The sequence below is a fragment of the Vollenhovia emeryi genome, unplaced genomic scaffold, assembly GCF_000949405.1.
Source record: "Vollenhovia emeryi isolate VEMERY1.0 unplaced genomic scaffold, V.emery_V1.0 DF939187.1, whole genome shotgun sequence".
Taxonomy (NCBI): domain Eukaryota; kingdom Metazoa; phylum Arthropoda; class Insecta; order Hymenoptera; family Formicidae; genus Vollenhovia; species Vollenhovia emeryi.
The window spans coordinates 41,220-57,175 of record NW_011967179.1 but is presented as its reverse complement, the minus strand read 5'-3'; the positions used below and the strand labels follow the sequence as shown (position 1 = coordinate 57,175).

The following is a 15,956-nucleotide window of genomic DNA, read 5'->3' as shown; positions in this document are numbered from 1 at the left end:
GGTTTTCTTCTTACGAGAAAGTCTTATATCGCGCGTCCCTCTAGTGAGGACATTCTGAACCACTTCACTTTTGTTCACCATGTGATTAGTAGGGTAGATGATAGAAATGTGGTTAAATTTACTATCATTGTGATTGTATTTACTACATATATAAAAATAATTAACTAATTTACTATTCATTACCCGGATATTTTAACAGAATAATAGTTAAAACTTATATTTTATAGTAAACTTTTCAAATAGTTGGCATCACTGTGTCTATATGGTTGTTATTACTAATATTCTAGTAATAATTACTATAAAAATGATATTCCTGACTATAATTATTTTACTATACAATTATAGTTTCAAATACTACATATCTTTCTATCAGTGTTGAAAGAAAAGATAAGTAATTTTCTACAAATGCATAAACTTATCCGTACTTACAACATCTTTCTACGAGAAAGTCTTGTACCGCGCGTCCCTCTAGTGAGGACATTCCGAACCACTTCACTTTTGTTCACCATGTGATTAGTAGGGTGGATGATAGAAATGTAGTTAAATTTACTATTATTGCGATTGTATTTACTATATAAAAATAATTAACAAATTTACTACTCATTATCTGGATATTTTAACAGAACAATACTTAAAAGCTTATATTTCATGGTAGTTTTTTTTTAAATAGTTGGCACCACTGTGTCTATATGGTTGCTATTACTAATATCCTAGTAATAATTACTATAAAAATGATATTCCTGACTATAATTCCTTTACTATGCAATTATAGTTTCAAACACTACACAATTTTCTATCAGTGTAATGCAAAATGAAGAAAAATCGTACGCGATGAAAATGTACCGATGCCGGTTTTGGTACAGAGAGAAGCCCCTCTCCTCTCGCCGCGATGCGTGTGTGTGCGCGCCTTCTCTCGATCGACCGAGAAGCCGCTACGGGTGTACGCGCGAGGTCGGGTGGTGGGGCGTCGACCGGCGGCGGCGGCGGCGGCGGCGATGGCGGCGGGGGAAAAAGAGGAGCCCTCGGCCGCCTAGTTGCGCGCCTGCTCCGCTCCGGCCGGCCTCAGTAAGCCTCAGTTGCCTCGCGACCGTGCGCCCATGTACGTCGACCGCGCGTCGACACGGCGCGTCGTTACCGCCTCTCGCTTTCGCCCGCGCGGATGCGTGACCTGTCGCGCATCGCGAACCCGGCGCGAAGTGGAACGGTGCTCGCGCGCCTCCCGGAGTCGCCGCTCGCGTTCGTCGCGACGCGCGCCGTCGTCGTCGGCGGCGGCCCGCCGTCGTCCGCGCTCGCCGACGATGTCACGGGGATACGCGACGCCCTGAAGCGCCGACGCCACGGCGACGCGCGCCATCCGCGATTCAATGTTGCGCCGGCGAGGTGGAAATACGATGGAGTCGGCGAGCGGCTGACCGCCGCCGAGGTACGCGTCGTCAGCCGTGTGCGCGGAGTGCCCTGCGAACTGACCCCGATGGTCTTCGAGAACATCGAGATGAGGAACCCCGCGGGGTTCCTGCTCGAGGACGCCAGGCACGGATACATCCAGTACATCAGGTACCCCGGCTTTTCTTTTCTCCCCCTTCTCGCTCCTTTCCCGCGGCCTTTTTCGCGTCGCGCCGCACATTTCGCCGGGGGAGAATCGTGCCGGCGTGAATTGGCGTTAATTCGGCCGAGCGGACTGGACGTCGTCGCGGGACAAAAAGCTCCGGGACGGACGCTCGAGACGCGCACGCGAGATCGAGAAAACGACGGTTACGGCAACGATTGCGACCCAGAACGGGACATGTGATCGCTCATTCAAGATTGGGCGAACCGCGCACGGCCGCGGAGAGGCCATGCGCCGGGTACGCGCGAACGTCCGCAACGCGTCCATTGTCAGGCGCGTATTGTGAATCTTTACGGAGCATCTGCGCCGAGCCGCGCTATGCAAATCGATCCCGCGGAACCGCTAAATATTTAACAGCGCGCGCGCATCCCGATTTACGTTACGATCGTCGCGTTTCCTCGACTCGCGCCGCCGCCGCGCCGGTCTCAATCGCGTCAGTGTTTATTTATGTACAGCTGCCAATATCGCCGCTGATATAAGCGGCTGTTGTGCAAATACGCGAGGCTGCAACGAGAAGGCGTTCGAGAACCCGGCAATTTCACACTTGACGGCTCGCTTGTTATCAATTAATCGCGTTTCTGATCAATTAAGTGTCTCGCCTGAGAAAATACCTCGCGGTTGCCCGATCGCGGTGTTCGCGTCTCGTTTCGCGGGGACCTTAGCGCCGGTACATTGCAGCCTTCTTCGAACAAGTCTCTCACCTTCCGCGGGATTTTTAAATCGCGTCCAACGTACAGCGCCGGCCGCGAAAGTCGTCGTAAAGAAAATGTCTACGTCGCATTTGTCGCGTTTTGTTTTCTGGCGCGCGAGTCTTTTCCAAAGGTCTGCGTGCGCGATGCTGGAGCTTGGTCCAAGTTCCAGTTCCGAGAAATGTGCGTCCAATTGACTTGTAGGTTTCACGGTGTAGCCGGAAGTCGATGGGCTACGCATTTCTCGGAACTTGGACCAAGTTCTAGCACCGTGGACGCAGGCTTTAGTAAAGAGTCCGTGGGTTCTAAGCGACCAAATGGAAATCTCGACGGAGATTTGCGAAAGAAAACTGAAATGGATTTGCCGCTCGCTGAGCGGGGTACAATGAAATGGCTGAAATGGTGTCGGACTGGAGTCCTCTCTCTTTCTCTCTCAGAAGAAAAGCGGCAAGATCAAGATAGGAGGACGACAAATAATTTGGGGACGAAGCGGCTCGAATAAAATTAAAAGGATACACTGAAAAAAATTTCTGGTTGAATATGGACGAATCAGATAATTCCTTTAGGATTTACCAGAATTCCTGTAATCCTACAGAAATTCTGGTAAATCCTAAAGGAATTATCTGATTCGTCCATATTCAACCAGAAATTTTTTTCAGTGTAGGTTATTTCTCCCCTTCTCTCCCCCTGGACTGAGGTCGAAATTTGAAAACAGGACGTGTTGGAAATTCGTCGCGGAGGCCCTTTACTCCAGCTTGGAGCTACCGGACTGTGCACACAGTAAAAAATAAAATGTTAATGTTAACATTCTTTTACACGTCCCAAAACGTCCACTCTAAATTTGAGGCTAAAGCAACATTTGTCGCGCGTGTTACTTTTCGACGAATTGTAAATGTTAATTAATCAACGCTGCACTTGACATTTGTGTTTAGGTTCGTTCAACCTTAAGTGCGATGTAGTAAAAAAACAGACCGGATAAGTAAATTGTACGAACAGTTACAAATCGGAATAATTGAAGTAGCTTTTAAGAAATGTCGATGTCACGCGTTTTGGTTGATTTTGTGAAACAGTTGTGTTAAAAGAACTCGAACTAATATTCAATGTTTAAATAACATGCACAAAGTTATTATGTCAACATAAATATGACACATGAAAGTGTCACGAAAATAATAACATGTACGTTTTATGTTAAATTTTACGTTGAGGTGAGAATCAAAGCTTGGTGACGCGAGAAAGTGTTGACATTTGAACGCACCATTTTTTACTGTGTACGCACGTAAATCTGCGGGCAATAGCGGAACTCGTTAATATTCCTAATCGCTTTTTATTCCCAAGATCCGAGATTAGGGATATTAACGAGCCCCGTCGTTGCCCGCAGGTTTACGCGATTCGCGAAAGAAACTTGGTGGCGAAGCATTTTTCAGACACGCGATACACAAAATCACTCCAATCTGAGAGGGTCAGTTTGGGTGTACGGTGTTTGGCGTGAAAGGGACGAATAACAAATCGATCGTCGCGTTTAACGTACACACAGAAAAATATATAAATATTATTTGTTCCAAGTACTTGATAAGTTTATATATCCGCAAATCTATCATAATGTCGTTGCAAGTGTTATATTTACTCAAAACATATTCTGGTTCCTATAGTAAGTCTAGTACTTGAAACAAGAATACATAGAATTATTTGAAGCAAAACAATTTTGTTTCTTCTGATTTTGTTAAAAGAAGCATACGGAATTCTTCAATAAGTTTTATAATATATTTTCTTCAAAGAAAAACAAATGTTTTCTTTGAGTATAAGATGGCAAGCTTTTCTAAGACTAGTAACAAGTATATCTTAAAACTATTATTAAGAAAATATTCTTTGTTGAAGCGAACTATTACTTAAACGGAATAAAATAAACTGAGTAATTACTTTTCTTGACTGTACAATAATATTTTTCTGTGTGCAGCGCCAACAATACGGACTCCCCGTGCACGTTGCACGTGTTCGCGGTAACGTAACGTCGGGTTGCTCCGTTGTAAAACGGAGTCGTACATCAGGTGTCATTTTCGAGGTACAGTGAAGCCGGGTATCGAATGAACGCAGTCCGCGCGATGGGAGTCCGCATGAGCGATCTAATCCGGAGGGATCGATAATGCGCCTTAATCCTACCGGCGTAGCGAAGTCATTGCTCATCTTGCGGCGCGGGCTTAAAAGATTATTGCGGATTATAACGGAGAATTCCTCCGGGCGCGAGTCCGCATCGAGTACTCGTAGTAATCACGTGTGTCGAGGCGATCGATTTGACGGTAGATCATCTCGTGGGAATAACGTCGTTTGAACAAAATGTATATCGAGGTGCGGCGGTTCAGTCTTTTCAAATGCCGCCGAGGTATCGATGTAGGCTCGTTTTGGCTTGTGACAAGTGTCTATGAGAACTATAATACACTGTTAGGTCAGCCATAACTTACGTAGGAAGAATTATAAAAATGTGGTTGGCTCCTAAAGCGAGACTGACGGAAAGAAAAATGTAGATGCCGTAGCTAAAAACTGCTCGCGGCAAGTAAATTTCAGTTGTAAAATATGGACAGCTGATATTTAGTTGTGACAGCTAAATATTTTGCCTACTGTGCCTATTGTATTAGGTGCGACAGCAAACCGTTTGCTGTGGTTTAGAAATTAATAGTTGCGGCAGCAAAATATTTCAGGCAAACCACGATTAGCTGTGGTAGCGAAATTTTTCTTTTCAGTGCTGTAAATTATAGTGAGATTGCGGTAACTGCAACCACTTTTTTCCTGTCAGTGTAGGGTAACCCTTTTTAAGGAATCCCGTTATCGTCCTTTTCGGGGCCTTCAACTGCCTCAATTAGCCCCAACAATTTTTTATTCGAGATATTTCGACGGCGCGTCGCTTTAGCGTCTGCTCGAAAGTGAAGGAGCAATTCTCGAAATAACGCATAAAGGTACTAATTGCACGTAAGCTGAAAGCTTACGGCGCTATTCCGATCGGTTGTGTGCCATTAAACAGATTTTCAATCGAGCTATCCTGTCTAAGCGCGGTCTTATTCGATCGCGTTTTACTATTACTTCATTTTGGCGCGTACGAGCGCGAGTTCCTGCCGCGAATGATGTCAGGCCCCGGCTTAAGTGCAGACCAAAAGGATCACTCGCGGCTTCCTTTTAATCCCACTTTTCGCCGTGAACTTTCTGGTTGACCGAGAATTAGTTAGTTAACCGTTAGGAAATAACGGTTTGCAGAGAGCAACAAATCTTGCCTTTTTATCGGTACACATAGTGGCGATATCCCCTGGAATGTCCGCAGCGCTGCATTATGTAATTTATTATTTGTTGCACGATGTGCCAGATATACTGAATATGCCTGATCGATCGCATGCTTGCTTATTATTGAAACAATTTGTAACATTACGTATGGTATGGACGTTGCATATTTGAATGCAAAGACGTTCAGTTAATGTCTTTATCGATGAGAAAACAGTCGTCGTAAAATATTGGACCGTCTATGAGAGACGTGGACTCAATTTGGGATATTAAAACATTGATAGGATCCGTCGATAAGAATTTCTCTATACTTTTCTACATGTTGACTCGGTAACCGCATATTTTGAAGTATATCGATGTTATTAACGTGTGATATTTTGCAGTTGAAAATCGCACATCTTGCAAATTTTAACCGCGAAATAGAATTTATCGCTAAAAGTGCAGTTAGCTCCGTCACATGGGCATTTCCTTTATTACCTTCTCAAACGATGACCTTTTTAAGTAACGACTTTGCCGCTTTTCTCGCTGATTATCCTCTCGGTTAGCTCGCGTTTCCTTCGCACGGAATACCCTTTTGCAAAAGCGATCCTCCAACGAGAGTTAATTGAGAGATCAGAAATTACGCGGGAGAGATACTCCTCGTACCGTTAGCGATGGTCCAGTTTAAGATGGTGGGATACTTGGCAACGCAGCCTTCACCGGCACACGAACCGTACTCTTTGTTGTTTTTTTTCGAACCGCAAGGGTTCCTAACCGATCCTCTGCCTACAACAGGCTGCAGCTCGAATAATGCCAACCTCGGCAAGGCATTCAGTCTGAGAAATCGCAATCGATATGTCCGGGGAATAGAGTTTTATAGTCTGTCTGTAAAGAAATGTGAGATCTAATTAGTATAACTAAATGAAACAACAAAATATATAAAAGACCGTGTACCAGTCGTTCTCTAATTCACGAAACCTTGTGTTCTTCTCTCGAAAAAATATATATTTATAAAAAAAACAGTACAAGAATTCAAACAATGAATTTAGTTACTTTAATGTTAAAAGAGCTAATCGCATAATTCGAGGAACGAAGGAATTCTCGTGATACAAGCGAATTGACGAGCAGAAATTAAAAGTTGTTGTCCGAAAACGTATGTAGCCGAATACCAACGTGCCCGCGCGTATGTGCATTTAGTACCATGTGTTTTCTGAAAGCAGCGCTCCTTTGTCAGCATCAGCTGACTCGAAGCATCAGCTGCGCGCTTTTGTACGAGCGAGGTGTGAAAGGGAACCCTGATTATTTGTCAAGAAACGTCGCCATGGGAAAAGTTGGCTCCTGTTGGCAACAGCTCATAAATATGTTTAGAAACGTTTATTATAACATTATGTGCGCTATGGACGGTGCATATTTGAATGCAAAGCAATTTATTTAATGACTTTATTGAGGAGAAAACAGTCGTCGTAAAGTATTTGTGACTTATTATTTAAACAATTACGTCGGACTGTCTATGAGAGTCGTGGACTCAATTTGGGATATTAAAAAAACTGATAGGATCTGTCGACAATAATTTCTCTACACTTTTCTATAGGTATATCGTTTCGGTAATCACATATTTTGAAGACTACAATGAGAGCACCGGTACATTTTGAAGTATATCGATGTTTGCTGTCAATATTTGATATTTTGCAGTTGAAAATCTTTCATATTTTACTCGCGAAATAAGATTCGTCGTTAAAAGTGCAGTCAACTTGACAAAAGCCTTATTTATGATTTTGATTTAGCTTGTTCTTCGATGTATGCCTCGTTCATATTAAATAATCAAGTGTTTCGCCAAGAGTTTTGCTTCGTCAAATCAATAGTTTTTGGTAGAGACCCTCTAATAAGAGTCTGGCCATAATAGCGATTGTGGCAAAATCCTACGAGAGAGAAAGATATATATTTGCTACCTCGAGATAGCAAATATAATCTTTCTCTCTCGTAGGATTTTGCCACAATCGCTGTTATGGCCAGACTCTTATTAGAGGGTCTCTACACTGAAAAAAATTTCTGGTTGAATATGGACGAATCAGATAATTCCTTTAGGATTTACCAGAATTCCTTTAGGATTTACCAGAATTTCTGGAGGATTACAGGAATTCTGGTAAATCCTAAAGGAATTCTGGTAAATCCTAAAGGAATTATCTGATTCGTCCATATTCAACCAGAAATTTTTTTCAGTGTAGTTTTTGGTATATGTTGTTGGACGAACAAATACGAAAGATGGACGTGCAAATGTGGAATTGCGCCTCTGTATCGTTTCACAAAATGTACACTGAGAAAAATGTCCGATCAAATATAATCGGACAATCCAATTACATAATAACAAACGGATATATCCAATTAAATTGTAAATCCGATGAAAAATATGATCGGTTTGTCGAGCAAATTTCATCGGTAACTGCATTTCGTCGGATAAATTTCATCGGATGTGTCCATAATTAAATCGGAAAAATTAACCGTCGAAAACACTATATTTAATCGGTTTATCCGATGGAAATTTTTCTCAGTTTGTGCTGGAATTCAGTAGAATTCTATTACACAGTCGAACCTAATTTGAAAAACCAGAATACACGTTGTAAAAAAATAGAATTAGAATTATAATTTAACGTCGAAATACGCGGCGTGTAAAATTACAAATAAACGTCTATTCCGAAATCTCTGACGCGGATTATAGATCGCCCGAAGTGGGCTTGATAGGCTAATCGATAGGGCAATATACATATAGAACAATGTCGGTTCACGCGCTGATATTCGTATTGCGCCTCGTTAAACGGACGAGTCACGGGTATTGTTGCGCGATGTATCTCGAGAGAAAGAGAGATGAGGGAGAGCGCACCGAGACTATCGAGATATTCTAACTCTAATCAGTAGCGGTGATTATAAATTTGCGATCGGACATGTGGTATCTCTATCAATAACCGTTAGAAAAAGGTAGCTTAGCTCCCGTATTGCCGCAGCTGTCTCCTGTAACATTCTATCTCGGCGGTGCTCTAACGGGTCTCTCGTCGCTGCGATATAAATCGTAGCGACGATTATTGCCGAGTAATCGTCGAATCGAACAGTCGGTCTGTTATCTTCTTCTCCGCGCGCGCGGACGATACTCTCGCGCCGATCGTAAATCAATACTTGCGTAGCCGTTGCGAATATTTAAGTGCTCGGCCGCGAGACCGTTCCTGGGGTTCTCCAGGTCGATATTTACAGCCGCAAAAGGGGAAGGAGGGAGGGAACGCCGCAACGTCCGCGTGGATCGTCTTAAGATCATTAACTTCCCATTATGTAACTTGCGCGCGAAACGCCCATCGAGTCCGTGAATTAATTCCATTGATATGCGTAGCACCTGATACGATTGTGAAAAAGTTAGCGTGCGCGCGGTCGGCCGGGCAGACTCGCGCGAACGAGTCGCCTTCTAATAGCTGTAAAAAGTACTGCTACTTGTGAAAATGTCGATTAATTTTCCTTACGTCGTTTACGGAGGCGCGTTCCGGTAATAAAATTGCGGAGGTGATTTAGCGCGACACGACGCATTTGAAGTGAGATTAACGTCGACTTATAAGAGATTCTCACAATCGCACCAACTTCACGGCGCGGCAATTATTCGTCCGCAACGTTTCTTATCGCGGCTTCCTTAAATAATTATCTTCTCTCTCTCGATACGCGCGCTCTTTCGTGCGCGTTGCAATTTCGCCGAGCGAAGGATGGCCAATATTTTGCCATTGAAATGCCGATAAATAATTTTTCAAACGCGTGGCGACTTTCTTTACCGTCGAGCAAGAGAATAAAATTGAGGGATAACTGACGCGCGATTATTATCCGAGAGCAATTGCGATAATCTATTCCTTATAAGTTAACAAACAAGGAGTGCATAAAGGAGATGTTTTCACACGTACAAAAGATTCTCCGTAAATCAAAATTCATGAATTGCCAATAGATAACAATTATAATTTCATTACGTGACATCAGGCGAGAAACTTTATTATTACGTTGCATTTATGTGTTACGTTGATCGCACAAAAATTCATCTCGCAGAAAACTTATAATCGTCGTGGCGTATTCGAGCCCGAGGAAATTACAGTCGTTGGATGAGATTAGATTCGATTGGCGTAGATTGACGCAATCAATCGGTAATCAAATATGACGGTAACAGAAAATTTGTGCTGAAAATCACTCGGCAAGACGCTTCAATTCAATAGAACAGAACGTTTCCGCATGGAACGTTATGTTATTAATGAAATTTTGCGAAGCATTACGCTCTTTAATTCGCAATTAAGGTTTCGAATTATGGATCTCGTGCAGGAATGCGACGTGATCGTCGGGAATCGATTATTTAGCCTCCGATTCTGCCAGAAAATTTTTCGTTTGCGATCCAAAAGTCGGAGAACTCGTTTTATCCCACAGTTCTGTTGTTTTTTTTTAAGCGAATGGATTTTTTTATTTGCAAACGATCGCTAAACTAGACGAAGAGGAAGCGGAGATGGCGATTTAATCGATTGCACAACGATTAATCGCTTTCGAAAATAAGTCGCGCGGTAATTATCTCTCAAAGTGATTGTCCATGTAGATCTTTGCTGATATTGATGGCAGATTAGCATGATCCACTTTTGCTGTCCCTTGGCTCCTCGAGATCGCTCCTTGCTCTCGTATTGCTCAACAAATTGAGTCAGCTAGTCGAAACGCCGCTGCCCACCCAGGCTCGAGGCTACTTTCCATCAATTTTCTGGACGGATACACACCATGACGTGCTCGATTCGTTTATGTAGATGCAACTTCTGTCTGGCGAGCGGTTAGGTTTCATCTCGTAAAATCTGTTTTTACTGCCGCCCGGTCTCGTATCGACTCGTAAAAGACTCTCGCTCCGATGCGCCCGGCATCGACGGGGATTTTCTTCCTTCGAGACGCGTGCCCTCGTTCGTTTTGCTCGTAATATATCGGCAAACTACTTTTGACCCTGTCTGACAAGTTAGCATCGCTTATAACAATATTGTTGAGAGCTCTTTTGATTCATGGCTTTCCCGCTCTCGAAAGATTTGTACGATATAACAATCGTCTTCCTCTCGTTATGAGGATCTCGCTAAGGTCAATGACTTTTCGTAGCGCGTTTCATTGTCGCGTTCGATTATCGTTTCCACAGAATTGCACAGCAATGCGGTGTTGCTTAGAGACGGGGCTCACAACACGGAAGTCGATATATATAGCCGGCCATGGTATAATTGACGACGAAGATTATGTTCCTAATCTGGCGATAGTAGATCAAGGGCGAGATAGATATGATTGCAGATATACCTAGTTGAAATGAGGTTCGTCATTAAATATTTGTATTTAATATATATATCTCTCTCTATAAACTGATAATCGACGTGTATCACGTTGTAAAGCAACCATCGATATCTTCAGAAATGTCTTTCGAATGAACACGTTCAATGTTAAAATAATTAGACATGTTTTTCAATCGCTTTAATTCGACAGATGACATATTTATTTTGTAACGATTGAAAATTTCCGCGTCGTAAATATTCCAGCTGTGAGTATAAATCATGCAAGTTTCAGTTCCTTTACGATCCTGTTTTTAGCGATTTTCAAAAATCTGAGCAACAACGGTTTGCTTTTTAATAAAAGTTTTACGATGCCGTTTTATCGAAATTTATTTGACAAAAGATTTCGCACAGAAAATGGGCAAAATCGCGATGAAACCAGCTTCTATTGGTCTCCCTTAAAAAATCATGGCTTTTAAATGAAAAAAGTTGTTCTCAAAACATCGGAGAGCAAATAAATCTGAGATACTCCGTACACCTGGAAATCGATCTGCAGAATTTCCATCCGCAAAGTGCGCTAAATGATGACTGATATCTCGAGGAAATTCGTAAAATAAGGTAATGCACGCATACTTGCGGTAACATGAGCGAACTTCCTTTCGCCCCGCGATAGGGTTAACGTAGAACAGCTATCGGCATCTCTGCTCAGAAATGTTCAACACGCGTGAGCTAATCGAAAACAACGACACGTTGTTCACCTACAACAGCGACACTACTCTTTGCCTGCCGGCCCGCGGCCTAATGCGTAACTCATCGCGCTTTTAGCGGAATCGCACCGCTTCGTCGCGTCATCTGCTTAGAACGTACTTTGTCATCTGACGATTGCGCAACAGCTCCGAACACCGGAGACAATGCGTAACCGTGTGGGACCGATGGATAAAGCTGAAGATAATGTTTGCAAGGTGCAAATAATGACGGAATACTGAACGCTTTGCGCATCTAATCGTATAATTTCCGATTTCTGTATGCCTTTGTAGACGTCGCGGAATTTTTATCTGATCTCAACACGAGTTGAAAGCAAATTGTGCAAATTTCCGCATTGCGGATAACGGCAAGAAATAAAAGCAAATTTTGCAATTGCATTTTTATCATTGCCGTGTTCTCTGCCAAGTTTTAAAACGCGGACGCTGCATCGAAATGCAGCTTTAAAGACTGCAAGCATTTTGTGTACCTCCATTTCTTATGCTGTTAAATATAATTTGGAGAGAAAGGTTTAAATATAAAAAAATTGAATAAAAGTAAATTCTTTTAGAGATCAGGACGTTACCAATTTATTAATCTCAAAAATATCTTTTCACAAATGTTAAATATTGATCGGAACAGGTCAGGCACTTAGAGATATTGGATAAACACTTCTAAAAATTTTAATTGCTTTATTTCAGAGAATACGATATTCTGTTATCTGCGCGCGATATAATTGGCTTTTTCAAACTCGATTTATTTCTCTGGTGATTGCTCACCGTAATTACTTTCGGTCGATTCATTTCCGGTTTCCTTTCATCTCTCGTGCGATTTTTTCTTTGTAAATGCCGGTACGCAGTGTCAATCGTATCTTAAGTATTTTGATCTATAATGTCGTTTCCTGCGACCGCATTCGGACTCGCAGTTGCAGAAACGTAATTAGTCATTAATTAGCAGTGAATTGCGCAATACGTAAAACTCACTTGCGAGCGCTCGAGTGTATCACGATCGAGGTTCTCACATAACGCTTTTCGGAACGTCCTCATTTCAGAAAAAAAATATATTTCTTATATATTGATAGCAATAAAGAATACGATCGCCTAATGGGCACACTGAGAAAAATTTCCATCGGACAAACCAATTAAATAGCGTTTCCGATGGTTGATTTTTCCGATTACGTGTTCCGATTTAATTATGGATACATCCGATGAAATTTATCCGATGAAATGCAGTTACCGATGAAATTTGATTGGAAAACCGATCATATTTTTCATCGGATATGCAATTTAATTGGATATATCCGTTTGTTATTATGTAATTGGATTATCCGATTATATTTAATCGGTTATTTTTCTCAGTGTATCATTCTCCGTGGTTTAACAAAAACCACGTCGTTTTTTTTTCGGGCTCATTATCTCTCGTAGTGTTATGGGCGGTTTACCAGCGCGCATAATCGGCAAATAAATCATACGACTGCGAGTCGAAACAATGCGAATCGAGGCAGTGCGAGTCTAGAGTTCTCCTGGCGTTTCGACACGTTTGCCGTATCGAGCAATCTTTTGAGAACCGAGGATTTCTGAGCAGAGACGGAAAAGAATGCTAATTCAATGGATTATACAGTTGCCATACATACAACACGTACGTTATTGCATTTGTTAATATTGAAAGAGCCCGCGAAACGCCACGAATCCTTCATCACTTTTAATCTAGACTATATATCCTATTGTGTACAAGTAATACATTAAGTATGAAGCTTGAGAAAATCGTGCGTTTCCCTTTACCTCGTCACATGTAAAGCTATTCGTCACTCGACACTGATAGGAAAATATGCAGTATTTGAAACTATAATTGCATAGTAAAATAATTATAGTCGGGAATATCATTTTTATAGTAATTATTACTATAATATTAGCAATAGCAACCATATAGACACAGTGATGCCAACTATTAAAAAAAGTTTACTATAAAATATAAGCTCTTAACTATTATTCCGTTAAAATATCCAGGCAATGAATAGGTAAATTAGTTCATTATTTTTATATAGTAAATACAATCACAATAATAGTAAATTTAACTACATTTCTATCCATCTACCTTACTAACCACATGGTAAACAAAAGTGAAGTGGTTATCTTCACCAGAAGGACGCGCGGTATAAGACTTTCTCGTAAGACGAAAACCGCATAGGGTGTTGTAAATACGGATAAGTTTATACATCCGTATAAGATTACTTATCTTTTCTTTGAAAGATGCTGTCTTGTACTATTCTTCATGAGTGCAAAGCGATGTAACCAATGAACATAGTGAACGCAATGTATAAAAGCGGGGAATATTACTTGCAATATAAATACGATTATTACTATTACATAAAGTTATTCGAAATTTTACTTGTGGTTGTTATCGCAATATTTATAGTACACCTTACCAAATGTAAAGCTCGTGTTGGTTTATGACAACCATATCACAAGTTGCATGGACCAATATTGCCCGTCTATGAAAACTATAATACATTGTTAGGTCAACCATAACTTACGTAGTTCAAAGAATTATAAAAATGTGTGGTTGGCTCCTAAAATGACTATAAATGATAGTGAAATTGTGGTAACTGCAATCATTTTGTTCTGTCAGTGTATTGTTAATTTAATAATATTTCGCTAACAATGTTTCGTGAAGCTGCTGAGAAATAGTTTGTGAAGAAACACAAAAGTATAACCGTGTGAAGACAAAACGTGCCTCGGAATACGTTTGTCATTACGCGCGGACATAAAAATACGTACGGTATATGTCAGCCTCGCACATGATGAGAGCTGCCACTCTCACTCGCGTTGGTAATATGCACGTGGAGGTAACACGTGTCGACGCGACACGTTTTGTTTTGCATGAATAATGCAGCAAAATTGTTGCACGTACTCATATGATTGTCGATGTATTTATCGCATGGACGGCGAGTCGTTACGTCGTGCGAATAATGAAAAGAAGGACGAGGAAGATTAATAAAAAATATGAACGTCACTTTTACCCTCGACCGTACTCGCTCGGGAATTATAGGAGGCCCGAATTGCCGCGCGCGTCGGGAAAAGCCAGGCGTTTGTTGTTCGTCAATCTTCCTTTGCACGAGTTCAAGCGAAATGGCGATTAACGTGAAACCGGTTCGGTTCAGCTGGGTTTCTCAGAGATAAAACTCGCGATTCTCTTTGAAGCACGTGTTCCTAGGAAGACGACGCGCTCGGTTCTTTGTCACTCGGCCGTCCATCTGGAGTGTTTCGCTGTCTTCCCTCGCGCGTTTCTCTAGTGGGCACTCACGCTAAACCCGCGCATTTAGACGCCGAACGCTCTCGTGTTTTTATGTTTCATTTTTGTTTGAGCAACCGCACACAGCCTGGACAAATTTTATCCGCGAGGATGGCTTTCCTCCGCGATGATACGCGATTCACGATGAGAGATAGGAAAGTTACGTGCAGGTTACTGAATACTTGAAACTTTTTTTATGATAATTTTAATATTCCATTTTCAATTCTAACAGCTAATTTTATTTCTAATCTTATCATTCGAATTGTTAAAATCGGTGACGTTGAGCAAAAACAGTCAGAGTCCCCTATTATGAGACAGGCTTCTAATGTGAGATAGCAGGTTTTCAACGTCCAAATTCAACACGGTCCAACAATCAGTTTTCCGCTAAGCAGACTTCACTCCAAGGGCAGTAAATTCATGGTGGCAGCAACAGATGATGCCTATTAATTTAGCAGAAACCCCGCTGTCTCATATTAGGAGCCGGTCCCGTAGTAGGGGACTTTCCTCTATATGTTATAAACAAAATAAATTACGCGTGGAATCTACGTATTTCTAAATTACATTTTGTATATTATAATTTTAACGTTTTATTCTCAATTCTAACGGCTTACTCTAATTTTATTTCTAAACTTATTCGGATTGTTAAAATCGGACATTGAGCGGAACAGACCAGCATATGTTACAAGCCAAATTACGTGTGAAGTCTACACACTTATAAATTACTAAATAAATTTATAAATTACATTATTACATTTTATATATTATACAGGGTGTTTCAGGGTAAAGTGTCCTAACTTAAAATATGAACTTAGGACCCCAAAACAAGAAAAAACTTTCCTCTGGAGACATGTCCGTAAACGCTTTGTTTAAGAGATATTGACATCTAAACATTTTTCATTATAAAATTTTATGAAATTGTTATCGGGTTATAATAAATAATTTAATAGTGTGCTTCAAATACTTTATTATTAAAAAATATGAAAATTTTTACTTAATTATAAATTTTGTTCAAAGTGACGGCCTTGAACATTGAGACAGACTTGACATCTGTCTTTGACGGCTTTGACGGACCATTGGATTTTTTTGCTTGGGTTT

The 15,956-nt window shown here is 41.3% G+C and overlaps 1 protein-coding gene across 3 annotated transcripts in view; it reads left to right on the top strand.

Annotated features, from left to right (window-relative positions):
- Positions 1 to 15,956, top strand: part of LOC105562449 (protein phosphatase Slingshot-like) — an 87,622-nt gene that overhangs the window by 43,949 nt on the left and 27,717 nt on the right. Inside the window, exon 1 of one of the 3 annotated variants that reach the window (XM_012013304.1) lies at positions 1,063 to 1,554. The exons of the other annotated variants lie outside the window; for them this stretch is intronic. Coding sequence (XP_011868694.1) covers positions 1,160 to 1,554 — 395 coding nt within the window. The 5' untranslated portion in view covers positions 1,063 to 1,159. Of the gene's footprint in view, positions 1 to 1,062; positions 1,555 to 15,956 lie in introns of those variants that run through there. 3 annotated transcript variants of the gene reach the window in all.